Here is a 21,437-nt window from a genome sequence, read left to right as displayed (position 1 = left end):
ACTGACAAGATGTACAAATTTTTTACATATGACACCAAGAACGCCAAGCCGTTCAAGGTTGTCTTGAAAGGTCTCACCAACGATCAAACCGTTGATGAGATCAAACTTACTTTAACAGAATTACTTGGCATAGCCCCTACCCAAGTAATTCTAATGAAACAAAAATCACGAGGCGAAAACAGTCAGAGAACTGGAATTTCCCTTGTTAATTATTTAATTCATTTTAACCGCAATGAGGTTAACAACTTAAAATTTTTTGAAAAAGCACATGCTTTGTATAATGTGCGTGTAAAGTGGGAAATGTATAGGAAGTATGGCGGAGGTGAAAAGCATATCACCCAATGCCGTACTTGCCAACGTTATGGCCATGGTTCCAAATTCTGTAACATGGACCAAAAATGTCTTAATTGTAGAGACTCTTCTCACAAAAAGGACACATGTCCTGTGAAAGAGAGTAAAACTTTTCGCTGTGCGAATTGTAACGGCAACCATATGTCAAATTTTTATCAATGCCCAGTCCGTTTAGCAATTGTTAAGGCAAGGCAAGGTAAACAAAATTCAATTTCTCAATTAAAACCAACTTCAAAACAAAATTCTCCAAGCGTACCAGTGACGCATAGTTTACCTTCTCCTTTGCATACCCGTATAACTTATGCACAGGTTACAGGTAGTTCGAACATTATACCGCCTAGTGTTGGTAATTCGAAAAGGACCGTTAATATGGGTAAGCAAAACACGCTAGAAAATAATTGTACACCTATCACTCCAGCTAATATTGCTACCGAAAATATTTTTTCTAATGTCAACTGCCTGGGGCCTATTACGGCAGGTAAACTTTCTTTTTTGCAACAGGCAATGTTCGATCTTATGAACGCCATGTTGCAGGCAAAATCAATGTTTAAAGCCATTCAAATAGGCACTAATTTTACTATTAAAATTGTTTCTGATTTAAAATTTAGCAATGATTTTAAATAAAACAATTAAAATATTAAATTGGAATGCTCGCTCATTGAAGGCCAATGAGAATGAGCTTTTTAATTTTTTAACAGTAAATAATGTGCATATTGCAATTATTACTGAAACATTTTTGAAACCTAACATAAAATTAAAATATGATCCCAATTACGTGGTTCATAGATATGATAGGATTCAGGGTCCCGGCGGTGGAGTTGCAATTGTTATTCATCGCCGAATCAAACATCGTGCTCTTCCCCATCTTGAGACGAAAGTTATTGAAACTTTGGGAATTGAAGTTCAAACTGAACTTGGGATTTTATTTATTGCCGCAGCATATTTACCATTTCAATGCACACGCGAGCTCAAAAATTATTTTAAAGTTGATTTACAAAAACTCACCAGAAATCGTTCGAAATTTTTCATAATCGGCGATTTTAACGCTAAACATCGTTCATGGAATGATTCTCAAAGTAATTCCAATGGCAAAATTTTATTCAATGATTGTTCTTCAGGATACTATTCTATTTTGTCTCCGAATAGTCCTACATGCTTTTCTTCTGTAAGAAACCCTTCAACAATTGATTTGGTGCTAACAGATCAAAGTCATGTATGTAGTGATTTGATCACACATGCTGACTTTGATTCTGACCATCTTCCAATAACTTTTTCTTTATCACATGAATCAGTTTTAAACCCTATGAGCTCTGTTTTTAATTATAACAAGGCTAATTGGGAAAGATACAAAACTCATATTGAGAGAAATTTCAATAATGAGCTTGATTTGCAAAACGAAGTGAATATTGATTCCGCTTTGGAAACATTAAAATGTGCAATTGTTGATGCCAGGAATTATTCTGTTTCAAAGGCTCAAGTGAAATTTGATTCATCAATAATTGACGAAAATCTTCAACTTCTAATTCGTTTGAAAAATGTCCGCAGACGTCAATATCAACGTACTCGTGACCCTGTTTTTAAAACTATTTATAAAGATTTACAGAAAGAGATTAAACATAGATTTACTCTTCTGAGAAATCAAAATTTTGAGACTAAAGTTGAAAAATTGAAACCATATTCAAAACCATTTTGGAAGCTGTCGAAGATTCTTAAGAAACCTTCGAAGCCTATTCCAGTTTTAAAAGATGGTGAACGTTTTCTTGTATCCAATGAACAAAAGGCTCAAAGACTTGCTCAGCAGTTTGAGAGTGTTCATAACTCAAATTTGAATTTTGTGAGTCCAATTGAAAATGAAGTCACACGTCAATTTGATTTAATTTCTTCCCAGAATTTTTTACCTGTAGAAATAATTGAAACTAACTTGAATGAGATTAAATCAATTATTAAAAATTTCAAAAATATGAAAGCACCTGGTGACGATGGAATCTTTAATATACTAATCAAACATCTCCCTGAGAGCACAATGGAATTTTTAGTGAAAATTTTCAATTGCTGCTTCAAAATTGCATATTTTCCCAAATTATGGAAAAATGCAAAAATTACTCCCATTTTAAAACCGGATAAGAACCCAGCTGAAGTTTCAAGTTATCGACCAATCAGTTTGCTTTCTTCAATAAGTAAACTGTTTGAGAGAATTATTCTTAACAGAATGATGTCGCACATCAACGAAAATTCAATTTTTGCAAATGAACAGTTTGGATTTCGCCATGGACATTCCACAACTCATCAATTGCTCAGAGTTACTAATATGATACGAGCTAACAAATCTGAAGGTTATTCCACTGGAGCTGCTCTTTTAGACATAGAAAAAGCATTCGACAGTGTTTGGCATAAAGGTTTGATTGCGAAATTGCAAACTTTTAATTTTCCAATTTTCCTAATCAAAATTTTAAAAAATTATCTTACTGATCGAACTCTGCAGGTTGTCTATCAGAATTCAAAATCTGATAGATTTCCTGTCAGAGCAGGTGTACCTCAAGGTTCAGTCTTGGGTCCAGTCCTGTACAACATATTCACTTCAGATCTTCCTGATTTGCCTCCAGGATGCACAAAGTCATTGTTCTGCGATGACACAAGCATTTCCGTAAAAGGAAAAAGTCTTCTTGTCATATGCAGTCGATTGCAGAAAAGTTTAGATATTTTTTCTTCCTACTTGCAAAAGTGGAAAATCTCTCCCAATGCTTCTAAAACTCAAATGATAATTTTTCCGCATAAGCCTAGGGCTTCTTTCCTCAAGCCAAACAATAATCACGTTGTCAAGATGAATGGGGTTATTTTAAGTTGGTCCGACAAGGTTAAGTACTTGGGACTAATTTATGATAAAAAACTTATTTTCAAAGAGCACATTGAGAGTATACAAGCCAAGTGCATCAAATATACGAGATGTTTATATCCTCTCATTAACAGGAATTCTAAACTTTGTTTAAAGAACAAACTTTTGATTTACAAACAAATTTTTAGACCGGCAATGCTTTATGCTGTACCGATCTGGTCAAGTTGCTGTTCAACAAGGAAGAAAATGCTCCAAAGGATTCAGAATAAAATTCTGAAAATGATTTTGAAGCGTCCTCCTTGGTTTGGTACACTCGAATTACATAGACTTACTGGTGTTGAACCATTAGAAGCTATGTCAAATAAAATTATTAACAATTTCCGACAAAAATCGTTGCAATCCTCAATTGCTACGATAAGCTCTCTTTATAGCCAATAAGTTAGCAATCAAGTTAGTTGTAAGTTTACTTCCCCTTTTCTGACAAGTAGGTTTAAATCCCTACGAATGATAAGTCCTAATTGCGAAAGCAAACAAATCCTAACAATTAAAATTTCAAATTTCTAACAGTGTTGAGAAGTCACCATTTGTGATTGGACACACATACTCATTATTTACTAATATTTATCATAAATACTTAAGCTACTAACAAATCCCCCCTTAAATAAAAAAAAAAAATAGGCAATCGCTGTTGAATGGAGATAGTTGTCTTCAGTACATGTCAGCCAATGACGTAGTTTAGAGTATGAGACAATGTTAAGGCTGCGGCATTCACGTCGTATGTGTTCAGGACCGTATTTCAATCGATAACAGACAACGATAAGTTGATGTTATCGAAATTGGCACGGGCGCAATCGTAGTAGGTGGAAGTTGGTACCGTAGTCCCCCCCCCCCAGCTGTCCACCTGGATGGCCACCTACTTAACTTTGTTGGCCAAACGAATTAGAGATGTCCTGCTTCTTTTGTCTTAACTCGTACACCAGTAGATCGTGCAGCTTCTTCCACCGCGCACATTCACCGAGTGTGAGGTCTACCACGGAGTCAACGACCTCTTCCTGGTTCTCTGCTATATATAGCTTTGGCGGCTCTCTCGTCAGGTATTCAGGCTACATGTCCAGCCCACTGAAACCTGCTCCACTGCACTACATTCAGCATGTTTGTGTAGCTGCAGAACTTTACGCTTATAAACTCCAAGCACTCGTCGATCAGCTTTCTTCAGCATTCATGCTTCATGTCCGTAAAGGGCCTACGGGATGATCAGCGTCCTACACAACGTCAGTGTAGTGCGAGTTAGCAAACTACGGGATCATAGCTGGTCACGTAGTCTGTAGAAGGCCCTGTTTGCAGCTTCAACTCGTCGTTTCACATCAAATCGTTCTCCATCAATCTTAATTCCAGCACGAACACCTCCGGAACTCCCACGTTCCCTGCCAGCTACCATTATTTTGTTTTGGCAGAGTTAATGCTGAGCCCCAACTTCGCCGCTTCTCTCTCCAAAAGCACGAAGGCTTCCTTCACGGCCCTACGGTCAATACCGGTAATGCCTCGATAGTTGCAACAATCCAGTCAATGGCCCATCTTGTAGATTGGGCTTATAAGGTTTCCCAACCAGTCGTTCGGGATTTTAACAGCGCCTGAAAATGTTCCCTTCACCTGGCTGCAACCGTCGGTTTATTCGTTAGTAGGTTGCCGTGCTTGTCATTACACATGACCGGCGCGGAGAAATTCCTGCTCCTGACTCTGTTGACTGTTCCATCGCCCGTCGTTCCTAGTTAAGTCTAGTGAAGCACCTCTCTCGTTTCAATGGCACTGTGACTACTACTTCACAGCCCTTTTATATCTTCCACTCGTTTCTCCTGCTGTTCGGCGATCCGTTAATCCAGCTCTCTGGCGTATTTTTCTGCTACGCCATCAACATCAATCCTTGTATGTTGCAATGCATCATCCTCTCCTCTCTGTGTGAGATTTCAGCACGTTCGAAAACCGTGCTCGGATTTTACAAACGACGAGATAATGGTTAGAGTCAATGTTTGGTCCCCGAAAAGTCCTATCATCAGTGACATCCGACCGTCAATCAGTACGTGATCGATCTGAGAGCAGGCTTTTCCATTTGGATGGCTCTAGGTGTGCTACATATGGCCATTATTCTGGCCGCGACAAATTTTATCAGCCTCAGGCCGTTTTCATTGATTGACGAGCGATGGCTGTGCCTTCCAATGACCGGACGGAAGAAATCCTCTCTCCCAACCTGTGCGTTTGCATCTCCAGTGACGATTTTTACGTCGTGTTTTGGGCACTCGTCATAGGTTCGTTCCAGTTTTTCATAGAACTCATTTTTGACGTCATCGAATTTGTCGTTCGTCGATGTGTAGGTGTTGATTGAACTGTATTCTCAACACGTCCACGACGGTCATATACGGGTCTCCACCCAGCACGACGCGACGTTCCGCTACTTTGCTGCCACTGTAGTAGATGTGGTACTTGAAAGAAGTGTGTGCAATGGGGTCTACTGCACGGAATTCCCTTTCCCTGGAACTTGCCTACCGAACCTCCTGAATCGCCTAGCTTATAACTGCCTGCCGTTATATTTCTCGAGCAAGCATACCAGCTCGCGAGGTTCCAAGTTTCCAATTTTAATTCGTTCACTGTATCCGTGTTCGTAGCTTAGGTTTTTGCCGATTGTTTCGTTCCGTATTACTAATTTTGCTGTTCGTGGTTAGAAGAGGTTTCGGTATGCTAGCTTACCAGGGTCGCGTTACCTACATCCTGCTGATGATACTGCCGTCTTAGGTGTAGCTGGCATTGTTTAGTATTTTATGATCCAGTGCACTCCGGCAATAATTTACCAAAACCAACTGAAATTAACATTAAAATTACAATGAATTCTTGTTCATAATTGGAAAAATCAAAAATTGGGAAACTGTTAATTCAACACGAACACGTACACGTCAGTATCACGAAGACCATTATTTCAATATAGATAGGAACTTCTTGAAAATTGAAACAGGTAGAAATTCACCGAAATCAACTGGAATTAACAGAAAAATCTCTAAGAATTTAACAAAAATGTTGGTAGGAAAACAATAATTCTCTCTTCTTCTTCTTCTTCTTTGGAATATACTCCTTTCACAGTAGACAGTCACGGAACTTATTGGAAATCAACTCAAAAGTCACTAAGAAATAATATAAATAGCATTCGTTTGTTTTACGATCTTCCTTAATGAACATTTTTATTGACTTGACTACCGCCTTGACGACGTTTTTTAATGTGCTGTCTATCGCACGTGTTCTATTATAGTACAGTAAAGTTCTTTTTTACACAATTCTACGTACCGTGCAAAAAAAATCGTGTAAAAAAACCGCGTTATTTGGAAAAACGTCGTTAAAAAACCGCGTTATTTGGAAAAACGTCGTAAAAAAAACCGCGTTGTTTGGAAAAACGTCGTAAAAGAATTTTGTAAAACAAAAACCGTGTAAAAATGGAACTGTGTAAAAAACAGCCTATTATAGTTTGTTACCGTTACTGCTACTTACTGTAACAATTTTACGCGAAGACGAAAAATCGTGCAAAAAAAAACCGTGTAAAAAATCGCGTTATTTGGGAAAACGACGTAAAAAAAATCGTGTTATTTGGAAAATCGTCGTAAAAAAGAATCGTGTAAAATAAAACCGTGTAAAAAAAAAACTTTACTGTACTCCGATAGTGTTGTTCTTTGAATAAAAGGCGGATCAAGATTTTTGAACTTTACAAGTTGATTTTCTTTATTTTTGTTGCATGTCAACCTCACACGGAACAAAAACTTATGAAGAATTTGTTGATCTGACCTTGAGCTCTTATTTATTAATGTCCAATTCGTTTTTGCAACGGTGATATACCATCCCGGACTACACTTTGCAGCTCAAAACAAACAGCCAAACGAAACTACACTCCACCGTCATTCTATTCGTACGGCATTTGACAGCTTTTCTTTTTGTTGTTGGTGTTTTCAAACTAAACCCTGTTTCGAGAGCCTGAATGATTTTCAGGGATTATATTTTTGAATGATGTCATGATTTTTCGATCAGAGAAGTCAATGATGATGATGACGGAGGAAATTGAAACAAAAATAAGATTGAAAAGTATCAGGAAAGTCAATTTTGTATTTCAGAGAATGTTAGAAAATGTCAGTGATGAACTTGGAAAACTTTTTCGCCACTATTGCGATTTTCAATATCAAAACCAATAGGATTATCAACATGCTGGCTTTTATTTCTATACATAACTATTTACCTAAAAAACTCTAATCTGATTAAAAAGGGGAATTTTTCACAGAGGATATTCCCATTTAATTATTTGCTGTGCTTCTGACCAATGCGAAATATTGGTTTTTGTCACTATAAGCTTAGTAAATCTTCTCAACACACTAAGGAGAACTGTTTTTATGTTATCTATATCTATCTATACCTATAAAAATGCAGTCCAGTCCAGTATGTTGGGGTTTTAGGGGGCCGAGAAAGGTTCGTATGATGGCTTGGGACCCCTCCCTCTTCTGGAAAGAAGGGCCCCCATACAAATGAAACACAAATTTCTGCACATCTCTCAAACTAACCAAGCAAATGGAACCAAATTGGGTATGTGGATGTGTTTAGGAGTAACAAATATGTCCATCAGTGCTGATAAAAGTCATTTTCCCCAGCAAAATTTTCGAAAATTACAGCCAATCATTGACAATTTTCACTTTCAATGATCGCAGCACTCTTTCAGATACACTAGATTTTCGTTCTAGTAACGTGCTGTTATACTCAGATGAAATAGATCGCGATCTTCACTTCAAAGTCCACTCAACCAATATGAACCTCACCGAAACACTTTTTCACTGACCGATGTCTTGACAATCTTCGTTAACTGATAAACTGATTTTGTTGCTTTGCTTCCATCGCATGAAACATAATGAGGTGTTTTGACAGTTCACTTTCATGCAAAAAGCGGGAAGGGAGAACTCTGAAAGGATTGTAAAAAAAAAAAAACGTTTATGGATGCTTTTTTTCACTTTCACTCAAGAGTGTCAACAAATATCAACCCTGATGTCCATATTGGTTCAACACCCCTCCCTCTTCTGGAAGGGAGGGGTTCCATATAAATGAAACAAATTTCCGCACATCTCGAGAACCAACCAAGTAAATAGAACCAAATTTGGTAGGTGGATGTTTTAAGGGGTAATAAATATATCCATAATGGTTTGACACCCATCCCTCTTCTACAAGGGAAGGGTCCCATGAAAATGAAACATGAATTTCGCACAGCTCGAGAATCAATCAATCAAATACAACCAAATTCGGTATGTGAATGTTTTTAGAGGTAACAAATGTGTCCATAATGGTTCGACTCCCCTCCCTCTTATGTGAGGGAGGGGTTCCAAACAAATGAAACACAAATTTCTGCTTATCTCGAGAACTAACCAACTAAATGGAACCAAATTTGGCTGGTGAATGTTTTTAGTGGTAACAAATATACCATAATGGTTTGACACCCCTCCCTCTTCTATAAGGGAGGGGTCCCATACAAATGAAACTCAAATTTCGCACAGCTCGAGAACTAATAGAGCAAATATAACCAAATTTGGCAAGTGAATGTTTTTAGGTGTAACAAACATATCCATAATGTTTCGACACCCTTCCTTCTTCTGGCATGTCTCCAAATACCATTTCGAAATCCAAGATGGCGACTTCCGGTTAAAATACCACCCAACATGCGAATTTCCGGGATTGTTATGATGCACTGAAGCCACAAATCGACCTCAGACAACATTTCGAATTGTAAGATGGCGGCTTCCGGTGTCTGGAAAACAGCCGAAAATGACCGAATAACACCCGATATAAGTGTTTCTTTAACCAGATTGACGCTCAGAGGCCGAAAACTGTCTCCTAATGTCATTTTGAAATTCAAAATGACGACTTCCACTTTCTGGAAAACAGCGACAAATGACCAAATACCACCCAATATGGGTATTTCCGGAATTGTTATGATGCACTGCAGCCACAAATCGACCTCAGACAACATTTTGAATTATAAGATGGCGACCTCCGGTGTCCGGAAAACAGCCTAAAATGACCAAATACCACCCAGTAAGAGTATCTCCGAAACCAGAATGATGCAAGGAGTTAAAAATTGACCTCAGACACTATTATGAATTGTAAGATGGCAACTTTCGGTTTCAAAAAAACGGCCAAAAATGGCCGATTTCCATACAATATGAGTATCTTCGGAACCAGAATGATACAGAGGAGCTAGAATCGACCACAGACACCATTTTGAATTCGAAGCTGGTGACAACCGAAAATGACCAAATAACACTCAATATGGGTGACGCTCAAGGGCCAGAAATTTTCTCCCAATGCCATTTTAAAATCCAAGATGGCGACTTACGGTTTCTGAAAAATAGCCTGAAGTGACCAAATACCAGTTCGAATTGTAAAATGGCAACTTCTGGGAAACAACGGAAATAACCGAAAACTACTACATATGGATATGTCAGTAATCGAAATGATGTAAAGAAGCCAAGCATTGACCCTGGAAACCATTTGGAATTCGAAGATGACCACTTTCAGTTTCTGGTAAACAACGAAAATAACTGAAATGCACCCAATATATTTCCGGAATAGAGGTGATGTACAAAAGCCAAAAGTCGAGAATGTTGTCATTCCGATTAAACCAATCATTTCAAACGATATAAACAAATCGCAAGGAATCAATGAATTTGAAATGTTTAAAATTATTAAATTAAACACCAAAATAGGTGAGACGAAGTTTGCCGGGTCAGCTAGTATCCAATATAAAAAGAGGTTTGGGGTTCTAGATGGCTATATTCATGCCACAGAAAATCGTGCCGATCCAATTAGGCAGCAAAACTTTTTTTCCACCTTAGGACGAACCAGTATTTTTTAACGAATTGATAATTTTTCCAATGAAATATTCTTGTTATACCACTTGACGACATTCCGGCTACAATGGCAGCTTACCAAGTCAGGCCAGAACTTCACCGAAACTACGGGTGATCGAATGAATAGCAAACTCCTCTTTCAAGGGTACTCCTCCTTGTAAACTTTTCCATCCATGGGGTAACAAATGATGAAAACCTTCGTTGTGTGTGCTTCAATATTGATGACATATTCGCCAATAAACAAACTATCCGGTTCAATACGTTGTCATTAGTTTCACGATGTGACAACTTGATGCGCTGGCGTACATAAAAAATCATAAGAAGGTTGTATGCAAAGCCACGACCGCAAGGTTGAAGTAGAATACTTTTACAAGAAAGATAACCTGGCTGCTTGCGTGTCAGTGATTTTTTCTAGTAAATAAACGTTGACCGTTCATTGGCAGTATTGTAATTTCTTTTTGTCTGATATTTTGAATGAAGTCCATTGGATATTTTTAAATTTTGTGCAAATGAGAAGTTGAAGTGCTGCCGAATTGTAATATGCACATTTAATACGACATCATTAAACGGGAACGGAACAAAGGCTACGGTTATGCAGAACGCGAATGCCGGCGCGATGCGATTCGCCTTACCGTGGTGAAATGTACAGCTCTTTTTGAGGCGAAGTAGAGCTATACATTTCAACAGATTTCGTCTTGCCGAATCGCATCGCGCCTTTATTTGCGTTCAGCATGACCGTAGCCAAACACTAAGCGACGGAAACACGTAATAATAGTCAGAGTATGCATGCAGATGAAGATAGTTAACTTTGGATTATAGCGCAAAACGAGAAAATATTAACTCTTCAAATAATCATTTGTGTTCTTCAAATTTCAGTTGTTCAATTTAATATCCGATGAAATGTTTGTTTATTATCTGATGAAGCTCTTATATAGGCCAAATGATGCATTCCCAATTTACTAGGTCCATAACTCTGCCGACCGTGCTTGGGAAAGCGCGGTATAACGACCAATCAGAGGTCGAATTTTGTGTTTTGACAAGGCTTAAGAGTTTTCAATAGTACAATAGTTCGAATGATAAAATTGCAATTTCATGCATTTGGTAGGAATCTTAGAAGATTTTCTAATCGATTGCTGCAAAAACGAAGGAAATCCATCGAAAACTAACCGATTTATTAGCATTTGAAATTTTTCTCACTTTTTTCAGTTTTAGATTTTCATTTTACATCCCTATGTAGCCGAACTTCCTGAGAGAAGTATTCTAATTCAAAATTAAATCTTCATTAACTCATTTGTTGTCCTTATAAGGACAATTGTTCAATTTATCATAGGATGTAGTGTTTATCTTACATCTCTGTGTTACCTTGATAGTGAGGACTAAGGCGCACGGTCAACACAATAAGCAAGGTGTTTTCACATTGAAAACTAGACACGGCTTTACTGGAGGAAGTGTTGGCAAATGCATCTACCGCTAATACCACCGCTATCATACGAAAGCGCGTCGTTTCATGTGGGGAATATCAACAACGAAAAATGATGCGCGTCTAAGCATAACCCGAACTGTTTCGCCGTGCTGCTCCCATTTACCTTTACATCGGCCTCAGGGAAGTACCGGCTGCATCTGCATCTACCGCTGAGGCTGTCACTATACTGCTATTGGTACCAAAAGCTATTAACTCTTCAAATAAGTGTGTTATTTGTTCTCAAAAGAACAATTGTTCAATTCAAAATCGGATTTACGCAATCGCATCTCTGTAATATTACCGACAATAATATTCTTCTGAACAAACTGATACAACTTTTCCATTAGGCCTCTGCCATAATAGACGCGAAAAGCGACGCGAACCGATTCGCTCAGCTGTAGGTTAATGTACAGCAATCAGTAGAGCTGTACATCAACCTACGGCCGAGCGAATCGGTTCGCGCCGCTTTTCGCGTCTACTATGGCAGAGGCCTTAGAGGAAGTTGCTGGCTGATGTATTCACTTCATGCAAGCCTGCTGCTGATGCTTCCCGCTACCACACTGAAACAGCATTTTAGTGAAGGGAGTGTCGTTGCATCAGCTGACCCTGCTACTATCGATGCTGATATACTCGCTGCAACAGCTACGCTATGCATAGCCATGCCACAGTTGTGGCCGCTATACGCTGGCCCAACTGCTGAGCAACTGCAACGCTATCCGTAGCCATGCCACAGTTGTGGCCGCCATTGGTAATCGCTGTACCTGCATCTGCTGGCCCTGCTGCTATCGATGGTGAGATCCGCTGAAACTGCTACGCTTATCCACAGCCATGCCACAGTTGTGGCCGCTATCCGCTATCTAAGGGAGGACTGCTGTCGTCGCTGTTCAGAACTACTATGAGCGGCTTCGACTAAAACAGGCTCTTATATAGGGATGAAAATAGGAATAAATTATTTTACGTACGTGGTGGAATGATATAACTTAAAAAATATGTGTGACTTCATTCTAGTTCAGAGCGATCATTTGATAAGCTCCACCTCTTTTTTCAGTTTCTAAAGTTTTTCCTCAGTTTCGTAGCACGGATGCACAAAAATGATTTCTTGTCGAGCCGGACCGATAGCACTCTCATTGAATCAACAAAATAACATGTTTTGTGTCGTGTTGTGCAGCTTCGTTGAAGAAAATGTTCCCGTCCCCGTGTCGCATGTAAGCAGATTATTGCGTTCAGTAGACAGTAGATAGTGTATCCAGCGAATAAACACCGATGGTGCTCTCACACACGCAACGGTTTTAACCCGTATCTTATTGCGGTATGTAACATCAAGCGATTTCGTTTGCTCGCTGTTGCGTGTTGTATCATGTTGCAACTTGGCAGCTGGGAGACGACAAAATCTGTTAATGCTGATTGATTGAATCGACTTCACATTAGCTCTGCATAGTCGAACTAACTGCTTTTGTGAATGCGTTCTAACAGGGCAATTTATTATTTAATGTCGGTTATGCTGATCGCAGCCTTTGCGCTGCCCCTACAGTGGGGAGTTTACTAAATAAAGTAAAAATTAGACAACTACAACAGAATTTGATTGCATCCCGCACAGAATGTCTGCTTGTGTTGATGCCAGAAAATTATTAACCTTCAATTATTTTTTTAATTGCCTTCAAAAAAGCATTTTGCTGTTCAAAATCGGTTGCTAATTACAACCTTTGAGCTGCCCTAACATTGGGGGAATTAAGATACACGGACAACATGCACTGTGGAAGCTATTTCACATTCAGTAAATAAGACGGGTGTGACAAATTTAAATTGCTAGGATGCAACACAGAATACTTGCTTGCGTTGACAAAAATTATTAACTTTCAATGACTTGTTTATTTGCCTTCAAAAAGGCATTTTGATTTCCAAAATTGGATTTCCTGATGGCAATCTTCATGCTGCCCCAACACGGGGGGAATAATGGCTGTCTGGCGACACACGCTGAGAAAAACCGCGCTGCTCCTGAGACGTGGTGACCAACCACAGAGCTAGTGCTGCTGCTAAGGAAGGACGACTGCTGTTGTCGCTGTCTAGAACTATTATGAGCGGCTCCGGCTGAAACAGGCTCTTATATAGGCCAAATAGCATGTTTTGAATTGCAAGGTATATGATCCTGTCGACCGTGCTTGGGAAGCAAGCATATAACGACCAATCAGAGGTCGAATTTTCCGTTTTGACAAGGCTTGACTATTTTCAATAGTACAATAGTGTGAATAATAAAATTACAATTATCTTATTTTGGGAAGAATCTTAGAAGATTTTCCAATCTATTGCTGCAAGAACGAAGGAAATCCATCGAATACTAACCGATTTATTAGCATTTGAAATTGGACATATTTTTCACTTTTTTCGGTTTTAGATTTTCATTTCACATCCCTATGTAGCCGAACTTCCTGAGAGAAGTATTCTACTTCAAAAAACGGCCAAATACTAATTGAAACATACTTTAGGAGATTTCATACCCCATTTAATTGTTTGCTGTGCCTCTAACCGATACAAAATGATAATTTTTCTCACAATAACTCCTCGCTTGTATAAAGAAGGCGTTGGGCTCTAGTTAGGTTTACGCCACTGAAAATTGTACCGATTCAATTGGGTTGTTTAGCTATTCACGAATTTTTTAGTGTAATTTTCTAAGAAAAACGTGATTTCTTAAAATTTTATATCATTGTCCTTGGATTTTTAAATGAAGATTCGAAAATGGCTCTAAATAAGTGCAGTGTGTACATGGGCAAACTGTCATTGTAGCGATTTCGAGCAATTTTAATTCGTGATGTTAAAATTGAAGGACAACGATTGCAAATTTTTGTGAATCAAGTTTTGCTTTGAAAATACAGCTCTTTCAGATGATTTGAAAAACTTTTTCAACACTTATTCATTATTTTTCCTCCACTGTATGGCAAACCGTCGTTAAACAGTTTATTTTAGATTACCAGATTTCTCAACATGAGGAGTTCCACGAAAAGTTGTCAGGAAAAAAAATTGGGGTACTTTTGAGGATATTTATCAATTTTTTTTAGCTCGTATCTCAGTCTTCTAATATTTGCAGAGACTTTTTTGAAATATGTACAAGTAAATTTTTGCAAACTTTCACTTGAGCGAGGATCGAAAAAGTAGAGTTTTTTCGATTGTTAGCAGATTTACAAAGTTTTCGGAGCAACCAAATTCGATCTAGATATTCGTTCTGATTGTGTGTGTCTGGAAGCTGCTAGAAATAGTTTGCACTGTTGTAAAATAGCACCTTGAAATTAATTCTCATAAATGTAACGAATGTCAATAAATACATATAACGCGATTGTCAATGAATCAGCTTCGTATATGCTATCCACTCAGAACGCACGCGATGGTTGCTTTGATCTTTCTAACAAAAAAAAAAAAAAACAAAAAGAGAAAACACCAATAATGTGATTGAAATACATCCATTCGGCTCAGAAGCTTTTGAGTGCTGTACATTTACAAAGAATCGATTGATGTTGAGCCATATATTCTATAATAGAAAATTCATCACAAGCTTTAACTAATATACCTCTTCTCGGAAAACTTACAGTCACAGGCAATGCGAATTGTTCGAACCGTCGGCCAAGCGTTCGAGGTCTGTCACAAATTGTCCCTGCAGGACAGCACCGAGCGAGCCGATGAACACTCGGAAACATCGCATTGTGATTTTTCGGAGTTGGACCGGAACTCGGACAGATTGAGCGATGAAGAAGATATGAAAAAAGGTAACTAAGAAGACTCGCGTAATTCATTGTGTTCTAATTGGTTCCCTAAAAAAACTTACAGACAACGCGATGCCCATCCAAGAGCCACCGCGACAAACCAGGCCTAGTCATTTGGAGTTATCACCTTCCTTGAATCCGTGTCCAGTCCCGGGAACGCTAACTCAGGTACCTGTCAGTATAATTTTCCTTTTAAAGAAAAACTCATATGGGCTGCTTTCCCTTCCAGGAGATCGAAGACGAACGCTTAGAAAAGACACCACTAACTGCTTCTAAGGAAATTGTATCGCTGAAAGAACAACTGGATCAGCAAAATCTTCAAACAAGACAGATTCTGGCTCAATTGGTGCTTGTTCGGGAGCAGCTAATCACCGAGACCAATATTAGAATAGAAGCACAGGTAGGTGTAAAGATCAAGTAAATTGGGTACTAGAAAGACTAATGCTTTTTTTCTTTTCTCAACATCAGACGCGTATTCAACAGTTGGTGCAACAGAACAGAGAGCTGCTGGAGCATATCGCCGCATTCGGTGGATATCACGAGCCTGATCGACCCGGTATTTCCTCTACTGCCATTGGACTTGCTCCTCAGGTAAGCTACTCGTGAACATGACATTGTTTGTGCAAATCTGTCCCACTAAATTTTAATCCTAACAAAGTGTGTACCTTTCTTCGGTCTGTGCAGCATTTTTTAACCGCTTTTTTGTTCAATACAAAATGCAGTGTTCAATAGTTGTTGTTGCCTTTGAAAAGCTCTAACAATCGCTGATAGTGATAGTCGAACTGGGTCGAAGTGGAACGATTTGAAAGGTAAGTGTGCATGCGTTGTTGTGTGGATAATTGTGTTAGGAAATTGAGAGATTCCCATAATCGTATCCTATGCTCATCTTTACAGACTCATCCTCAAACGATCGGTGATCTGCTCGGTTCCGGAGGAAACTTGGGCCAGTATTTCCCAGCGATGCAGCCCTTGAGTAATGCTTGCGGAACGACCTATTCGCAGCTGGCCAGTTTGCACAGTCTGAACACAAATCTCCAGATGCCAAACAAAATGGCGGTTGCGCCTCTCACCACACAGGATTTGTTTAAAATCAATCAAAACATCTTAAATCAGTTGACGAATCCGAACTATAGCCCCGTATATCCACTTTCTCCAGCTAGTTTGAGTGCCAGTCAGCAGCAGCTGGGAAGTTTCGTGTTTGCCAACCAAAATGCTGCAGGGTTCGCCAGTTTGAAAGCCAGTTCGGATGAAAACGGAAGTAAGAGATCCCCTGCCAATACTGTAAATATCGATAACACCGGAATGTTACCAACGCAAGATGTTTCGAAGAATAACAATAGATTATCGCTGGCATTTGATAATACGAAAAATACTAGAAAAATTAAATCCCAGGAAGACTTAAAACCAAGCGATCGGTCAACTTCCTTCGAGGGACCACAGTTCATTAAGCCACTGTCCCAGGTGGGAACGTTAACGACTCTCGATACCGATGGGAAAGTTAAAGTTATAGTGCCCATCAATGCAAACGAACAACAGCTCGAGGTTCCGTCCATGATGAACCGCAAGTCGACATCATTTTCTGATCTACCGAGTAACAGCAGCAAAGAAAGCAGCAGTAAAAATATTTCTATTCTGAAGGACTCGAAAGATAAGAAGTCTTCCATTCCAAGCTTAGTTACATTGAAGGTGACCGACGAGAGGGGAATGGTAACGCGTAGGCTACCCGCGACGCCCAGTTTCATAACGCGAAGCACCAGCGAGAAGGTTCCGAACCGCAGCCAAATCATGAGCCAAGTCCAGCGCACACAGTGGGCTCGCCATACCACGAAATGAAAGAGAGAGAGAGAGAGGCAAAGCCGAATCGTCATGTCGAGCGTAAATTATCCGAATATAGAGAGCGCAAACTAAAATGTTATAATAAATTATTTTTCCTGAAAAAAATCACTGATTTTTGAAGCTAGTTCCCTGAGTTTTGACATTTACAATTTAAATCCTATTGCTAATTTTGGGTCTTCTGTGGTTTGGAGGCAAATGCAAATTGTAAAATCATGCCTATTAAATTCTTCAACATTTTCTTACCTTCTTGATTGTTAGCAAACTGTTAATACTTATTTGTCATTTTTGACACATGAAATCAGGGGGGATCTATCTGTCAAACATCGTGTAACCAACATATTCGGCAACATGGTGTTTGTTTTGGTTTTTGTTCTTTTTGAAGAAAAAATGAAATTGATCGATGTGAAATATTATAGAATATTAACGTTTTTTTTTATCAAAACTCGAGAAACCGCGGAAAACTTTTATGAATGTGTTGTGTAGTGATTTTTTCCTCATTATCGTTCATAGTTACAAACGTCACGAACCAACAAACGTCATGGACCAGAGCTGATCTGCGATAACGCACACATATATGAAATTTGACAGCAGTGAATCCCCTCTGCATGAAATATTTTGTTACATTCTTGACATGTATTCTTTGACAGTTTGAAAACTATTGACATTTTGTGACATTTTCAATTCTAAAGACGATAGAAATCCGTTCTAGTACAAGTGGCTTAGTCCTATTTGTTCAATCAACAATTTCGACTGCAAAGCACTGATCTTGGTGTAAGAAGTACATCAACAAACATTGACTAATTCTCGCAGTCAGTCAGCTCATATCCGGGTTACTTCGATTACCCGTTCGCTACCAACATGATAAAATCGAATTTTTTCCCCACTTCTAGCTTTCCTCTACCGCCAAGGTTGCCAGATGGTTTCACCAGCTGCAGTGGACGAACCAGAATCAGCCGCTATCTAGACCGGAAAGTGGTTTCGTATCAGGTGATTCGCGGTCGGAAAAGATTCAGAAATCGGAAGCCGATATCACGGATAGTATAACCAAAGATCACCGGCCGCATCAGCATGTTGATTTGTGCGACGAATATCTGCTGATTGAGGGGACAAGTAATCTCTGGAGCAAGCTGAACGTGAAGAAGCGTAAAAAGCTTCTCAGCATGAAGCTAGGCAAAGTGACAACTTTTTAATATTCTCATAGATAATCTAAAACAGTGCCGGGTAGGGCACTTTACTTAGGTTTAAGTTTAACTATTAATAAAATCTCGGTTTTGAGATTTATACCCAAAATGCCACCTTCGTAGTTGATCTATGAATGCTCTAAAATATAGTTTACAATGTGCTAAAAATAAGTTATCTTTAAAACCATCAGCAAGTCAAAATACAACATTCCATTTAACGTAGTAAAAAGGACATTGAATTAACCGATTGAAGATTCAACTTTTCCAGCAAGAAATAATGACAACCGAGTTTAGTTCGATTACAGGCTCTCAATAGTAAATACTTAACAATTAGATTCAATTTTTCTTCTATAGCTCAGATGGTATATGGTTTGTTTGCTTTGGAAAAAGTCGTTTCCAAAAGAGACTTGAGATTGAAACAATGCTCAGCACTAACAAATATCGTACCGATAATAATCATACAAGCGCGGCCACCGAAATATGTTGTGGCTAAACAACGTACTTCTTTACGTACTATTAGTTCAATGTAGGATTTAATTTATGTGGTATAACGTTTTGTTTTTTGTTTCACTAGAATTACTGACAAAACTCAACAGAAAATAATTGAAATTGTAGTACGTATGTAAGCAGATTATGTACAAAAACAAGAGTATTACTTCCCCAAACGTAATAAACAAAAAAAAAACATCAATATTGGAAACAAAAAACTTACAGCTGCCGTTGAGCGTAAAGTAATCAAAGATAATTCACATTAGAACAATTATCAAGACTGACATTTTTAAACAAATAGCGATGATTATGTTAATTTGCTTAGATAAAGATAAGGAAACGAATAGTGTTTAAACAACCTCTTCCTTTCACGATCACAGCAGCAAGCAATATTGAGGTACAATAACTTTTTGCTGTTTAGTTTCATTTCCATAGTAAAAAAGAGAGAGATAAAAGCGCATTTTGCCTATTTGCTAACTATAATAACGTCTACAATAGACACATGGCACTAAGGAGAGATGTATACATTAACATAAAGATTCATTCAGTTTAGTTCAAGTAAAGCACATTCGGTTGAAAGTTATTTTATTCCGAAAGAATCTTGTCGTATGAATCGAGATACAGTTTTCCATCAGTCGAGATCGGATCAACGGATTTCAATGAGTTTTTTGCCGGTTCCTAAAACAACTAACCAACTTTCAGAGACCCAATTCGGCTTTCGTAGGGGCAAGGACCCTAACAATTGCCCAGCATTGCTAGTCACAGAGGCGGAAATGGCCCTTGGTAGCAAACAACGAATGACGTCGGTTTTCCTGGATATCGCAGGTGCATTCGATTCAGTTTCAATCGAAATTCTTTCCGAGAAACTATATCGAAAAGGATTCTCTCCTATATTGACAAACTCAACCTGCGGTCTGAAAAACATTTACTTTTCAATCACGGTTCTTAAGAAATAACACGAACAAGCTACATGGGGCTTCCTCAAGGTCTTTCTTCTGTCTGAGTCCACTATTGTATAACTTCTACATCAGTGACATCGACTCGTGCTTGACGGACGGCTGCACAATACGCCAGTTAGCTGACGACTGCGTAGTATCAGTCACGGCGTCTCTGGCTGTAGACATGAAAAACAGCCTGCAAAATACGCTAGATAATCTGACCGGTTTGGCCAGTTGTCTTGGAATTGAGTTCTCGCTTGAAAAAAAAAACGGAGATGGTAGTCTTTCCAAATGAGCGACCACCACTGTGTCCGGAAGACCTATCACTCAGTCGCCTAGCTTTAAATATCTCAGAGTATGATATGACTCTGAGCGCACATGGGGAAAACATGTCAATTACCTGGAGCAAAGATGCCAACCGAGAATTAATTTTCTTCCAATGGAAACAGGAACCACGTGGGGAGCCCTTCCAGAGGATTTGATACGACTCTACCAATCCACGATTCCGCTCGCAATAGAATACGGCATGCTGAAGCTAGAGAGGATACAATACCATGTCTCTAGAGGTCATAGCTGGAGTGCTACCACTCAAAGAGCCGCTCTTTGAGCAGGCCTTTCGTTACCATTTCATTAAGTCGGAGATAGCAAATTCAATGCTTATTACGACCTATGAAAAAAATTTGGAAGTTGTTCAAAAACAACGTATGTCAGTATACCAGCGGTTTATGTCTATGGAGATAAACCCTTCGGTTGTTGCTCCATGGAGTTCCCGAACACCCTAGACCAACAGTAGTGCCATCAACATTTTCCGCAAAATTCGGTCCCCTCCCAGAAGAGAATACCTTCTTTACTGACGAAACCGTAATAGATGGACGTATGGCGTTTTCAACACTGATTTTTTTTTCCGTGTTGGGTATTTTCGTCACTACGACCAATTTTTTGATATTTTGTGACATATTCCCCCTTTTTAATTTTGCTTAGTCAGGATAACGTATCACTATTGGAAGTGGTCGTTATAGTCTGGCCAATAGCATTAGTCCAGTCCGGTATTATACTTCGTATGAAGCGCACAACCGTACTGGGATTTGTTCTCCAGATTTCAGAGGGTTCCAGAAGACCTCTCTCGAAGAACTTATATCTTTTGATAAAAATTGCCGGACATCGGCATAACAGATGTTCCGAGTCTTCTTTTTCCATGCCACATACTCGACATGTATCATCTTGAAGTTTTTTCATAACCTTCAAATGATAACGGCTCGGACAATGCCCTGTTATTAAACCAGTATACGTGCTTAGATCTTTTTTTGAAAGATCCAGTATTTTACGAGTCATAGAAACGTTCGGAGTGATGAACCGTTTCGACTGCCTACCGATGAAGGTGTTTGTCCAGTTGGATTCCACTTTCAGAGTTTCCCATGCTTTTAGTTCCATTCTAAGGGAACAAGCGGATAGACCACAGAAGGGTTCTGGTCCTATGAACTGATGAGACGATCCAAGTCTTGCCAATTCATCGGCTCTTTCGTTCCCATCTATTCCACAGTGACCAGGAACCCAGTATAAGTCTACTTGATTATTACAACCCAGTGTTTGGAGTGATTGAACACACTCCCAAACTAGTTTTGATGTGCATGTCGCAGACTTCAAAGCCTTCAACGCTGCTTGACTGTCGGACATCATG

At 39.0% G+C, this 21,437-nt stretch overlaps 1 protein-coding gene across 7 annotated transcripts in view; it reads left to right on the top strand.

Moving 5' to 3' along the window:
- The window catches only part of LOC129725855 (capon-like protein), a 61,768-nt gene extending 42,379 nt beyond the window's left edge, over positions 1-19,389 (top strand). For 4 of the 7 annotated variants that reach the window (XM_055682185.1, XM_055682187.1, XM_055682189.1 and 1 more), the window contains exons 6-10: positions 15,144-15,318; positions 15,380-15,483; positions 15,545-15,715; positions 15,784-15,906; positions 16,210-18,027. In XM_055682185.1, the coding sequence (XP_055538160.1) occupies positions 15,144-15,318; positions 15,380-15,483; positions 15,545-15,715; positions 15,784-15,906; positions 16,210-17,148 (1,512 nt within the window). In that variant the 3' untranslated portion in view covers positions 17,149-18,027. The other 3 variants (XM_055682190.1, XM_055682184.1, XM_055682183.1) reach the window with 2 other exon arrangements.
- The last annotated feature ends 2,048 nt before the right edge of the window (positions 19,390-21,437 follow it).

The sequence above is a fragment of the Wyeomyia smithii genome, chromosome 2 (assembly GCF_029784165.1).
Source record: "Wyeomyia smithii strain HCP4-BCI-WySm-NY-G18 chromosome 2, ASM2978416v1, whole genome shotgun sequence".
In the NCBI taxonomy this organism is placed as follows: Eukaryota; Metazoa; Arthropoda; class Insecta; order Diptera; family Culicidae; genus Wyeomyia; species Wyeomyia smithii.
Note: the sequence above shows the minus strand (reverse complement) of the source record. Positions and strands in the feature narration are given on the sequence as shown.